Source organism: Trachurus trachurus (genome assembly GCF_905171665.1).
Source record: "Trachurus trachurus genome assembly, chromosome: 22".
Taxonomy (NCBI): Eukaryota; Metazoa; Chordata; class Actinopteri; order Carangiformes; family Carangidae; genus Trachurus; species Trachurus trachurus.
Genome location: NC_139907.1, coordinates 14,284,642 through 14,298,674, shown reverse-complemented (window position 1 = coordinate 14,298,674; position 14,033 = coordinate 14,284,642). Strand labels below are relative to the sequence as shown.

General features: G+C 41.9%; 1 protein-coding gene across 1 annotated transcript in view; it reads right to left on the bottom strand.

The window, feature by feature from the left end:
- Positions 1-14,033, bottom strand: part of fancm (FA complementation group M) — a gene marked incomplete at both ends in the record, with an annotated part of 38,598 nt that overhangs the window by 4,650 nt on the left and 19,915 nt on the right. Inside the window, 10 exons of the mRNA XM_083998584.1 lie at positions 75-1,365; positions 9,713-9,877; positions 10,427-10,575; positions 10,677-10,917; positions 11,019-11,225; positions 11,684-11,862; positions 12,346-12,450; positions 12,621-12,713; positions 12,830-12,962; positions 13,376-13,507. Coding sequence (XP_083854710.1) covers positions 75-1,365; positions 9,713-9,877; positions 10,427-10,575; positions 10,677-10,917; positions 11,019-11,225; positions 11,684-11,862; positions 12,346-12,450; positions 12,621-12,713; positions 12,830-12,962; positions 13,376-13,507 — 2,695 coding nt within the window. The remainder of the gene's footprint in view (positions 1-74; positions 1,366-9,712; positions 9,878-10,426; positions 10,576-10,676; positions 10,918-11,018; positions 11,226-11,683; positions 11,863-12,345; positions 12,451-12,620; positions 12,714-12,829; positions 12,963-13,375; positions 13,508-14,033) is intronic.

Here is a 14,033-nt window from a genome sequence, read left to right as displayed (position 1 = left end):
ATTGTCTATAACAGGTTTACTGAGTGTTGTTATGTGTGTGTCTTTTGTAGTGTGAGAAATATTTGCATCCTGACTTGTACGTGCCAGCTCATTTGTTTGCACTGCGTTTAACCTATCGGTGCTTTCAGTTGTGTGCATGGTGCCAAGTGGGTTTGCTGGCTCATCTACTTGTGAACCGTTCGTCATCTTTTTTGTGCTGTTAGAACCGTTTCCAGCACAGGGTGACGTCCTGGGTGTGACGCCCGGGGTGGAGATGTTTGGGATGGATATCTGCAGGAAGGCTTCGTCATCCCCGAACAGATCCATGCTCTTGTCTGTTTGAGAGCTGCACTGAGAGGCCCGGTCGTCTTTTTCTCCTCCCTCCATGTCTGACATTTCTCCATTCCACAAATCATCCATGTTCATTTCAGCTTCTCCACCGGCCCGTTCCTCCTGCAACCGACACATTTCCTCATCCGTCTCCTTCCCGCCTCCTCCGAGGCGATGGCCATCCTGTTCCTCGTCGTCCCCGAAAACTTCATCCCAAGTCGGACTGTCGGCTGCTGCACGGACAGGCTGCTGCTCCCGGTGACGCTGATCACTATGGATTTCGTTCTCGTCTTCACACGCTGGGGGCCGATTTGACTCAACCTCAATCATCATCATCGCTCCATCATCGCTATCATCCTCGTCGTCGTCTATATCCAGCGTGAAGCTGACCGGAAATGGCTGCTGAAGCGGCGGTGGAGAGGGAGGAGGTGACGGGGGAGAGATGTCAGCCTCTAAACCCGTAGGTGATGGCGGTGGAGATCTGGACAGGAGCTCCGCCACGTTGGCCAGTATGACCCTGAGGCGCTCATCCTTCCCTGAGGGCAGTTTGGCCGAGAACAGAGGAGGAGCCGAATCCCACCTGGGAAGATAAAACATGGCCTGAAGCTCGACATCCTCATCTTCGTCAAAGTTTGTACCCGGCTGTGAAATCCCGTCCAGATTTATGGGCTCTGTCGCTGCACTCTCACTGATAATGGCACAGTCATCATCCATATCTGCTTCTGGACAGTCGTCTGTTGAAGCGGGAGGACAAATCGCCTCAGGTCCTGGGTGATCTGTGAAGTCTTCATGAGGTGGTTCGATATCGCGTTCGTGTGAGGGTCTTTGTTTTGTCGCGGTGAAAAACGGACCCGTTGTTTCTGCTTCTTCGTCGAGACATTCCAGATCGGACACCGCCGAGCGAGATGGTTTGGGTCTGTTGACGCCGGTGGTTTTAGAACAGGTCTTTGACTTCTTCTTTGAGCTCTTCTTCTGCCCGTTCTTCATGTCTTCATGGTCAATGGTGTCGGCTTCGTGGAGGTAAGGAAGGAGCTCTTGTTCGTAACGGCATTCCCCCTGGACACACACAAACACACACAGAGTTGTGAAAACATCCCACAGCAGGAGAACCAAGGTCAAAAGGCTGTAATCAGCCTCTGGCCTTGCCAGGCTCTTTAAGAGCACATGTGATCCAATCCACAGCGGCCAATTCAGCAATCAAGCGGTAATATAATCAGGAAGTGTCCTATGAAGATGTTACGGCCTGAAGAGATGTCACATGGCAACCACACATGGGCCACACAACATACAAACGTCTGATGTAACATTCCCCCAAATGAGTTATTGTGAAACATCGAAGTCGTACACGGGAAAGTCTCATCAAACAAACAGACACTGTTCCAAAAAGGAAACAATTTTAACGGTCTGTGAATCTGCCTCTGAAATCTGAAAAGCGGTTCTGCGATTGCATCCTTCACACAAGCGCATACACCATCCAGCACCTGTCATGTGTACAGACAACGTGACCTGGAAATGATTCGTGGAGAGTGGCATCCTGCTTGGGCCCCGGCAGGGTGCCCATCGAAACTGCGAACAGCAGGACGTAGGTGCTCTGTGAACAGAGGGAAGAAAGAGAAAGACGCCTCATGCAGAGAGAGAGAGAGCCAGAGAGGGTGTGAGTGTGCGTGAGGAGCAGAGAACCAGTTTTGCCTGAGAGGAGGGCAATAAAACAAAATGAGAAGAGACCTTTTGTCACACTAAATAAGAGTGGGACTGATTTAAATGGGAACAAACGGCCTCTGGTGCTGTTAAAAATGGTAAACTGCGTAAAAGACTTTCTTAGAAGGAGATCATTGTCCCAGCTCAAAAATGCATGTAACCATGTAACAGTGCACAAAGCAGGCCACACATACCTTTTGTTCCAGACAGAGCTGGTTAGACTGCGCTGGGTCTTTTACACAAGAGGTCACTAAGTGTAGTCAACACTGTACACTGGCCCCCGCCCTCCGTACCACCTATTCAGCTTAGTGTGAAGCTGTTATCTTTATTTGACATGCTTTTAACACCAAGTCCATTTAATCAACTTTAAAATCAAATCATTTTCTGTCCGACACTGACCTGGTGTCTGGATAGTTTGACGCTCTATACTGAATGCTCACTAAAAAAAGCACTTTCAACATTACCCCAGTTTGAGCATTGTTTCACTGGATTCCTATTCATTTTAGAAGACAGTTTAAAAATGGATTAGACTCTAAATATTTCCAGTATACAAGAACACAAATGCCAAATGTCAGTGTATGTGTATGTGTTTTTTTTTTTTTAGCAGAGCTGAGCTCTAAACTGATTTACTTATTTTCTATGATTTGTTTTGTTTGTTTCATTTGAAAAGTTATCTCTGCTTTCTTTAAGAGGAATGATCTGTTCTGATTCTTGTTCAGCAGGTTGGAGCCAGGACTAATGGTTGTGCGTCATCGCCTCATTGCCATTTTGTATTGTTCTGTCCCATCTTTCACACCCAATCAGCACACTATTTAGTTCCTGATACGTTTGTCTGTCAATGTAAAGACAGCTGCTGAAACGTTCAGCCTGCAGCAGGCGGCTGAGTGGATCAGTCACTGACTGTTGGCAGCGAGATTCGCTGTGTGTTGTTTACGCCTAAACACCACTTCAATTCAAAACAGGTCTTACAATGAAACTCTGACAGGACAGTCATAACAAGATCTACTTTCAAAAGCAAATAGAAGAACAAGGAACAAGTGTATACATTTATTTCTCCACACCTAGGTTGCATGAATCCCTTAATTAGGCAAACAAACCTGGAGGCAAACATGAAGAGCTACACTGCAGCAGCCACAGCATGAGAGGGCTGAATACTTTTCACAGGCGAGGCTGAAAAATATCACCTATTTATGTTTCTGCGCAAATATTATCACTGGAGCTTTGTACAGTAATTTGCTGTCACAGCCAGCGCAGGAATTTCACGAGGGCCACGAGGGCCATGGCCCTCGTGCCCGTCCGATTTGGCCTTGTGCCCTTGAAAAAAATATCTGCCCTAAGGCCACAGTGGCCTTGATGCCCAACCCGCACTGCCCCGGTTGATTTTGCGGTTTTCTCCTTTGCCTCTTTCCTATCAACACGGCTTTGACACCTGCGTCTTTGAAGAAAAAACAATGCGTATTTTAATGCCATTCTGGCAGCAGCATCGTCAGGGGTGGGTTTGATTCGAGCCTGGCATAAACCGCTCGGGCGGCTATAACAACAGTTTGATGACCAATCTATCATCGGCCAACCAGGTGACTTCATCAAACACCCCCCACCCGCCGAACCAATCACGTGGCTGGAAAAGAGCCAGGCCACAACATGTCAACACGTGCTAGTGTTTGGGCTGCTACAGCCGTGCACGTCAGCAGAGGAACACCGCCGGTAAAAATAAAATAAAAAGAGTTTTGCCTCGGAAGAAAATGTGAAGGAGTCAAGGAGAACTCGGATGGCTGACCGTGAAAAGATGCGTGGTGCGTCATGGTAACGCTAAACTTTCACAATGGAGACACCAGACAGTTGGAGCAGACCGACGTCCGGCCGCGTTCACCCAACACGGACGCGGTCACAGTGCGGCCGCTCTGCTGCTGCTGCTGCTACTGCTGCTGCTGCTGCTCAGCCCAGAGCGACTGTTGTGTTCACACCGACACAAACGCACTGCACTCGGCAACTGTGCCGACCTGAACACTGCCCAGACCCAGGCAAGCTACTATACTAACATCTGTTTTATTTATATGATATAATGTTCATCATTACATCTGTCATGTTTAATTTTTGACAGGAAAAAAAAAAAATCACAAAATAACCCCCTGATAACTTCAAATCTCACTTGTGACAATAAGGGAATATTTAAGCTTGACCAAAATAGTGATTTGAGTTATATTGTGATATAAATTGATGTAGACTGATATGAAAAATATTATCCTGATAGAATTTTTTCTCATATCGCCCAGTGCAATAGTGAACAAGCAAGATAGGAATTTCAAAACATATAGCTGCATAGGACTGGACCCTTGTGCAAAAAATGTAATGCATAAATGAATTTAAAGTAGAAAATTTCTGGTTTGCTTGATCCCATTTTATGTATTAATTTAACAGATACCGGTAGTTAGTAAATTCATTAAAGATGTGCATTTAAAATCATTGTTTTATTTTATGGCCTTGCTGCCCTGGCTTATGGCCTTTGTGCCCTCAAAAAAATGACAACACCCAAGGCCAAGTGGCCCTGCCCCTAAAATGACGAAATTCCAGGCCTGGTCACAGCAGTGGCTTTAGTTCATGTTACAAAAAATCCTGATGGAAAATATAACTGCCTAACAGCTATTATATTTCAAAAAGGGAAAACAAACACATGCTGTTAGCTACTTGTAACTACACTACCCATCCTGAAAGAAGAGGATTGTGAATTTTCTTATTTTCTCAGCTGACCATTGTTCACAATATAGATCTCTCTCACATTTTTAAATTCTACATACAAATCCTGAACAGTTTTTATTTGGGATAACATACATTTGCATATAAATAACCTGTATATAAATGCAGGAAATAATATGCAGATGATCGTTATTAAAAATATACAGTGGGTGGCAAAAGTGCTCTCAGCCATTTGAACAGTAAGTTTTATACCCGAGTTTACAATTAATGATAATTGGAAAATATCAATAACTTAGATTTTGTTGCAGTCTAGTATCAGTTTTTGTATTTTAACATCTGAGATGCACCAGCTTCCGGTGTTTAAAGAAATTATTCATTTGTCCATTTAATGATTAATAATTTTATTTCCAACAGTTACTGATTGTACTGTTCAAAGAAGATGTCAATGTCAATTTTATATATATAGCACATTTCATGATAAGCATAGGATAAAAGCAATTTGGCAATACAAAGTGCATATCAAAAATAATAAAGAAACAAACAAATAAAGAAAAGAAAGAAAATACTAATTTAACGCTTGTGAGAACAGATATGTTTTTAGTCTACATTGAAAGAAAGATGTTAGAGACAAAGTTCAACAGTCAGTTCCACTAAGGAAAAAAGGGGGAAAAAAAGAAAAAGGGAATAATACTCAGTATGACTGTCAGCCCCGTTTCACTGAAGTCACTTTGACAGCTGGAGGAGCACAGGTGTGACTAATAAAACTAATGACGGGTGAACTCATTCTGGGACACTTATACACAGCTGTCATAAAGTCCTTAGTAACACATTTGCCTTTTCACCTGTGTGACAACTTAATCAAGAAAATTGGCCTTAATTAACAACTCAAATATTCCATAATTACTCCCTGCAGACAGTCAATCAGCAGCAACACAGCCCACATATCTCTGACCTGAGCCAGTCTGAACCATTAAGCCCAACGTTTCCACAGGGTGTATGTTCTTATAGTAGCTTTGTGTTAACAGTGTTCCTGACATACTGGGGGTTCGGACAGATGTCCCTGACCGCTGAAAACTCACGTACTTTTCCCCCAAACTGTCACAGATCACATAAAAAAGACATGAAGTAGAGGTTTCCTGAGGTAGCAGGCTCTTATTTAATGTTTCTGTATTATAGCTGTGAATTATTGTGAATGTAATGTAGTAATTCCCGATCAGAAATAAATCACAGGTTTTTTTTAAAAATACAAATCCTTAAAAATCCTGCATCTCTCACACTCAGCTTTGGACAGTTCTGTCCACCACCAAGGCCACAGCGTGTCCTCTAATCACCGAAATCCTCACCAAAAAAAAAAAAAAAAATGGAACAGAGGCTTTTGGGCATTCAAGGATATAGTCGCACTATTAACATGCTGCGCACTTGAAAAATAATTGTATATCTATTTTTCATTGATTTTTAATGGTCTTTCTTGCTGAAAATAATGCACTGAACTCGCTTCACAGGATTAACCTTCACCCCTAGCCCACAATTAATTAATGATCAGATTAAGTCTCTAGATCTAGAGATGTGGCAGCCTGAAATAAACTTGATGACAAGGAGAGAGGGAGGGAGAGAGAGAGAGAAGGGGAAAGAAAGAGAGAGAGAAAGACCGCCAGAGGGTCAGAGGGTTTGTGTTGTTCAGACGGCATGAGGAGGAAGCAGCAAAGTGGAAACTCCTGTCTGCTGATTATCTCATTGCACCACAACAGTCATATGAATTTGATGCTTATGAACATGCACAAAGAATGCATCATCCATATAAATCAGTCTGGATAACTTTGTTTCCAAACATGCCACACTACAGGAGAAGGATTCCTCGAGTTTCTTTGTGCCTCAGACATCTACACCAGCTGACGTGATTCAAATGAGGATCTTCTCCAAACACTCAAAACTTCACTTATTAGAGGCCCTTTAGCAACAGTTGCTATGAAGCTGCTACACAACAGAAACACACAGTGACTCGCTGCAAACACCGGTAAAATTCAGATTATCTGAAAAAAAATGCGAAAAAGCTTTAAAAAATAACAGCTTGTATCTTTTAAATTGTTTTTTATCCTTTATTTTTTTCAACATCTGTTTTTTTTATCTCCCGTTCACGCCTCTTCAGCCCCATACACCAAAACATCTAGGTCATTACAGCGCGACCCACTTCCAACTTCCTGGCTTTATATAACAGTTCAGAGAATGGTTACATAATCACAGAGGAGGCCGGCCGGCCTGCGTGCCTGCCATGCGTCTCCTCGTCCTGAAGAGAGAGTGGCGGCACAATGAAAGCCACAGCATGGTTTTGAATGCACCCAGACAGAAAATGAGAATAATGGCTTCTGAAGTGCAAGACTATTAAAGAGGAGGAGAATATGTGTGGGCATTGGGCAAGATTTGTAAGAAAAATAAAGTTGGGGCTTTCATTTATGTGCTTTATTATTATTATTTTCTGTTCCCCCTCTGATGTTTGTGGAGCAAAGGGTCAAAAGGCCTCTGTGTAAATTCAGGCCAGATGAGGCCGGAGCACAGAGGAGTGTAGGGCAGAGCTGAGGTGTAAATTGTTTTCATCAGCACTGAATTCAGAGTTAATGCTTATCAAGCTGTTTTTTTTTTTTTTAAATGTGTCATGCTTTTTTTTTTTAAATGAGGTTTAGGGTTTTTGTTAAAATTCAGAAAAACAAGGGGACAATGCAGGAGTAGCCACATATATTTTTTTGGTTCCATAAATGTTTGAATTATTCTGTATTTAACGTGTAAAAACACATTATTGTGCATTAGAGTGCAGAAAACAACAACAACAATAAAACCAAGACAATTTATTTTGTTTTGAGTCTGCTCTGTTTGACTTCTGGGGATATCAAAAAAAGGGTCAGTCAGATCCAGATCATCCCATGAATTTTAAATACGATTTTGGTAAAGCTTTATTTTATGGGTCAGTAATTTGTTTCAGAACAATCTCCAAAGAATTTTCCTGGAACGAGCTACATGATTTGGTGTTTGAGTTTTTCTTTTTCTTTTTTTCCAGAGCATAGCAGAACAGATAAACATGGAAAATGTTAAATGTGTCTAAAAACAAAGTGCAGTTGAGCAAAAATGAAGAAAAAAGTGTCTAATAATGACTCAGTGAATGATTAATAGTTGTTGGTGTTTAAATAGAAGGATTCCTTTGATGGCAATTCATCTGGAAGTCAATAAAAAAACACTAAAACTAACTATGTATATCAACACTATTATTTCCTGTAAACTTTAAAGATTATTTAGGCGATACGTGGTAAAATATGAAAAGATTTCTCAACATTATGAGATTTGATTATTCTTGAACATAATTTTAAATATTTTCCTCACACTGCATGATACTGTGAGTTCATTATCTATTATTACAAAGCAATTCCACCTGCTGAGAATTCAATTGAACACCCTGAAGGAAAACTGTGCTGATGGTTTAAAAAGCAGCAAGTCTCGCCAAACAGCAAAAACAAAGCATGTGACCTACAAGCACAACTACTCAGTGAGCAGTAAACCTAAGCAACTGCAGAAAGACAATAATATTGACAGTCTACCAGTGTCATTAAATGAGCTCTGCACTGCTTGATTATTCAGGTTTTGCATGTATGTGCTGTTTGAATATACTGTCTATATACATATACATATATTTTGCCTTATCCACTGGTTGTTTCATGACCTGAATTCATCCTTGGGGACATGTGAGGCATATCTGTCATCTCAGTCATGTAAACCCATTTTGTTTTTACAGGTGGGATAATTTTCTCCTTTCCTGGTTTGGTCAAGAACCAGTGTAGAAAAAAAAGCTAATAAGAACCCATTTGTTAGTTCGGCCAATAGTCAGTTTTACCATAATCTCTGACCCAATTTCAGGGATTTAGATAAATTCATGGGTCTTATCGATGGCACAATATTGTGGAGCAGCAGATGGTGGGACAAGGAAGCCTGGAACATTCTTTAAAACTGATAGTTGAGGTTACACGGTGTGCACTGAGGAGGGATTGGCTAAATGTAAACAAGGTCAGGAAGAGAGTAACAGTGGAGTCTTGCAGTTCAATTACTTGTCTGATATTGATTATTAAACCAAACCAAAAACAACAGAGTCGTATGAGACTGCTGTAAAAAGTCTTCCCTGCTGGAGACATCCTGTAGATTCAACATGATAACAGCTGTTATGTGACTGGTTCTAGTAGATCTGATGACCCCTCTGATATAATTGATCCTTTCAAGCTACCAGAAAAACAAGATGGCTATCAACTACCAGCTAAGACCACGAACCAAGCTGCTATTAGGTCAGCATACAGCAAAAGCAGATGAATTATGAGCTAAAAAACACTTCTAAACTTGCTCTTTAGCAACTTATCTATAAAAAAACAATAAAGTATGTTGATCCCTAAATTAGATACAGGCAGCTAGAACATGATGTTTAATATACTTGCATGGCAAAGTACTCCACAGCATCCAAAGGAGTGTTTCTAGTGCTGTGTTAAAAATAGTTTCCGTTTATTTTGTGCAATCTAATTTAAAAGAAAGAAGAAAAGGAGGAGCAGCCTGGAAACATCCTGTGTAATATAAATAAATTACTTTTTTTTTCTCTTAACCAAAACCACAGTTACGCCATAGAGCCCGTTTATCGTGTCAGGAATTTGCCTTCCAGTTCAAAACGATGAATGTAGTAACTCAAACACAAATCACAATTGTATTTTCACATGCACCTCAGCTGACTGCTTGTCAGCCTGGTGAGGTTATGGGGCTTGGATTTTCCATTACATACATGAACACAGGCTTCTCTCTTCCTGGTGTTTGGCAAATGGTTTCACACACTTCAGCATAAATCCTGGTTGGTTTCCTAAAAGACTGATTAACTGGTTAGATGATGTGGTTGACTTTTTAACCTACTGACACATTTAAGACTGAAGATTAGTTATTTTCACTTCATGCCACACATTGTCATCTTTCATTAGTTAACTGTTCTCCGTCTTACCTCATTTTCCTCTCTCATGCCGTCTATGAGCTCCATCACCTTAATGAAGTGCTGGCAGCGGAGGGAATGATCAACAACATGGGTAGGAAGCACTTTGTGCTGCCAGTGTCTCCATTCCCACAACGACAGCTCTCTGGATGGAGGCCCGTTTTTGGAAGCTTCCTCCTGTAGGATATTAAAAAAATACATATATGAGGTTTTAGTAGAATAGTGCCACTATTATATTCAAGCTCAAAATGAATGGCAGACAGGCAGGATTAAAGCAGGACACATGTTCCATTTCTCCTGACTTTTCCACATGCAATTTTCCAACCTTGGATGGAAGATTTTTTTAACTGAGGTCATGGAACTGTCATAAATTGCAGTGTACGAAGAGTGCAAACAAACTCAAATGCATCGAAATTCACACAAAATATTAAATCATCAGTCAGTTTTCTTGTAAAAACATTATGGTTTCAGCTCACTAGTTCCATTGTGTTTCTTAATTTCAATCTGATAAAATGTATTTCATGTCAAAACTAAGTGGAATATTTGCCAGGAACTGCCAAGGTAAACTCTTTATGTATTGTATGTCTTTTTCTTTCTTTCTTTTTTTCAAGTCAGTATGAGGGTTTTTATTGTATGGGTGGTATTATAATAAGTTCCCAATAGGTTTATGTTTCTTTCAACTTTCAACAAAAGAAATAAATAGACAGAAATAGAGGCAGAAAGTACCTGAGTTGGAAGTTCACTGGGTATGGACACAAAGTGCGAGCGCTTCAGGGTCGGATGAGTTTCATCCTCCTTCAGCCTCATGGTGGATGCCCACAGGGAATACTGTGTGCTGCTCAGAAACCCATCTGATTTTGCTCTGCCCTGCGTGACTAACACATCAGACACACACAGAAAATCAAAGCGATGTCCAGTCTCCTTCCTTCATGTTTTCTCACGAACAACCACAATAAACTCCTGCTTTGTCCCTTACTCAGGTTTTGAGGGTGGATGAGCGAGGCCCGTCCTTCGGTGTGGGACCGCCGACCCCTGACAGACCGCCTGTTGCTGACCTGCTGGTCAAACTGGCCACAGGTAATGTGCATCTTATGTAGTGTCGGGTTCACCCCCACAGGCAGCATGCGGGGGCTGTTGGGGTACATGTGGAACCCGTTTTTGTTGCTAGTGACGGACTTGTACACACTACGCTTGTTGCTCTGACTCTGGTTGTAGATCTGAGGGGAAATAAAAATGAATATAACTAGTACCACAAACCTTTCATTTGTGGGTCACTTTGTCTTGCTCTTATTGTTGCAAGCCACTACAAAGCACTCACCCTCTCCTCCCGCCCCTCAGCCAGGATGACGACAATGCGTCCCTGCCGCTTGCGTCCAGTACGTCCCATTCGCTGCACGAGGCGGATTGGACTGTTCTGTGCATCGAAACAAACAATGAGGTCCACCTCTCCTATATCCAGCCCCTCTTCTCCCACACAGGTCGACACCAGCGTGTTAAAGCCTCCTTCACGGAACCTGCGCATCACCTAAAACACAAGTGACAACAGAGACAAAGCTGTAAATACAGTCGTAAGCCCACACTTAAACATACATGTCTTGTCTTTTAGTGTTATTTCTCACAATAAAATGCCCTTAGACCGGATGACGAGACGCATAGTATGTTATAAAACACACTACACCTCTGTCTATTTTTAGTATATGATGTACAGCAGCCATCAGGACACAAGGTACTGTACATCACCTTTCCTGCATTATTTACTCAGAGGAAAAGGCACAGACTCGATGCAGAGACAAACAGCCGTACTAGGCATCCAGTAGGGAAATCAATGTAGCAGCAAGTAATCTTCATTCTTTGTCAGTACAGGTATACTTTACCAATCTACCAGAGTTAAATGAGATGTGTCGAGCTGAAAAGATTGTATTCCAAAAACAGTGAAAGAGAGACGAAGGATGATGTCAACAAAACAAGACAGCTGATCTCTACCTCCAGCTGCTCCTTTTGGGTGAAGCCTTTGACCCCCTTCCCGGTTGAGGCTTGACCCATAAAGGTCATGACCCTGATCAGTGGAGCATGGCGGTTCAACATGGCTGCAATCTCCTGTACACTTTCGCGGTATGACGAAAAGATCATGACGCGCGTGCTGACTTCCTGAGGACCCGAACCTGGACAGTCATTAGACAGAAAAAAAAGAAAGAAACCAATTATAAAATCATAGAATAGCACATGTTTGATTCAGATGCTGGAGAGCTTAGTGATCAAACTTTATTCAGTTTTTTGCTGTAGGATCAAAATATTACTTTCTCTTCACTTCACTTACATAACAACAGAAAATGCTGTATTGATGATGTTTTCACTGCTTTTGCTTTCTCTGAGGGACTCTGGACAAGGGCTTTGTATATTAGAAATATTGTATAACCACCTAACATTGTTACCAGGAATTTTAGCAAACAAGATGTTGCATCTTGAATGTAAATAGAGCAGCACAGCTGCACCACAACACCATTGTGTTGTGTTCCACACAATGGTGTCTGCTTTTTCTTTGCTGTACATTACGACATGAACAGGGCAATATATTCAGCTTTACCTCAGACCAATCATTGTAAGAATGAGTCACATTATGACATGGTGTATATTAAGTAAATCACCCTTATTGTCTGCTGAGCTCTCAGCCCACAGTGTGAAATGCTGCAACACCACCGCCTCCAGTTTCTCCAGTTTGGGGTGACTGTAAATGAAGGGCTCATCTGGACCTAGAAATATGAATCACAGAGGACGTTAGTTGATACAAGCAGTGTAATCCCAGCTGGCATTTTTTCTCTAAACTAGGGGAACAAATCATCCACAATAAGAAATTGCAATCAAAATGCCTAATAGAGTGCCAGAAATCTGACTGATCTGGAGTAAGGAAGTGCTCAGGTACCAGCAGATGGCTTCACAAACATTGCTTCCATCTCATGGTAGAGGTCCATGAAGGTGGGAGTCTTCTGCAGTTCATTCCTTGCCCTGGACATCTCTGAAGTAAACAACACACAAAGAGATCAAATGTTTCTACACTGTATACTATTGGGTATGTATGCAGCCAGTGGCGAGGAAGTAAAAACAAAAGACTCAGAGGTGAAGCTGGCTGACCTCTTGATCCGTCTATGATTCCCTGGACGTAAAAAAAGAGACACTGAAGTCCCATCTGCACCAGCAGCTCGTAGCCGTGGTACAAGCTGATGCAAAGGGCAAAGACGCCCTCCAGCATTCCCCGCTGTAGTTCCTGTAGAGGGGCAGAGGTTGCGTGAGTCAGTGGGATCACTGTGACAAACTCTTCAATGCTTCCTCAGGTAGCCATGCCTATCAGGAAAGTCTACATACACATTATACATTCATATTATACACATTTCAGCTTGCAAGCCAAAACTAACAAAGTCAATGAACAAATGCTTTTTGTTATGTTGTATTTTCTTGTATGTTTTCTTTCTACTGGCTATTAAAACAGAGGTTGTATATATTTTGTTGCATTAAACTACCAATAATATGTATTGATGTAAGGCAAGAATTAATATTTTTCATGGATTTGATAACATTTTACTATATTTTGTCAATTCCGGGACCCCTGATTATTATTATCATTATGATGATGTGTATAATATATGAAAAGTTGAATCTGTAAAAGAGCAGAGTCCATGCCGTGATATATGGTGGTGGGTTTTTGCGGAACTGGTCCCTGGCCAAGATGAGCTGGTATTTGGTGAGAGTCCTCAGGTCCTTGTGTGCCATCACCCGGTTCTGGACCAGACGAGACATGAATTTCTCAAGCACCTGTCAGGGAGAATGACACAAGTATACACACACATATAACATATACTGTAGGTCATGAGTAATTGGCCATTTCCTGTCATAGGGGGGTAATGCATCAGACTAAAAGCTGGCACCCTGCTGCATAAGGCTGGGAAGTGCACCCGCGCACACACACATATATACACACATACACACACATGCCCTCTATGACCACTTTGAGACACGTACTCTAGGTGCTCCCTTATTGGTCAACAGACCTGCACAGACTGAATAGAAGTCTTACTTCAACAGGAGAAACATAACCACTCTATAATGTGCCTGATTCTTTCTTCTTCCCCTTGTCCTCATTTCCTAATAATGGAGGGAGAGATGGAAGCAGTTTGTCAAACAGACAATTTTAACAATATCTATTCATCCTCACGACCGCAGATAATGGGAGGTTGGGTCATTACAATTTCAATTTCAGCCGCGTTGAACAGCAGCTCTGGAAATTGGACGGAATGAAAGGCTGCTCTGAAAGAAGAAGTGGGCAGCCAGTCGTTTTGAT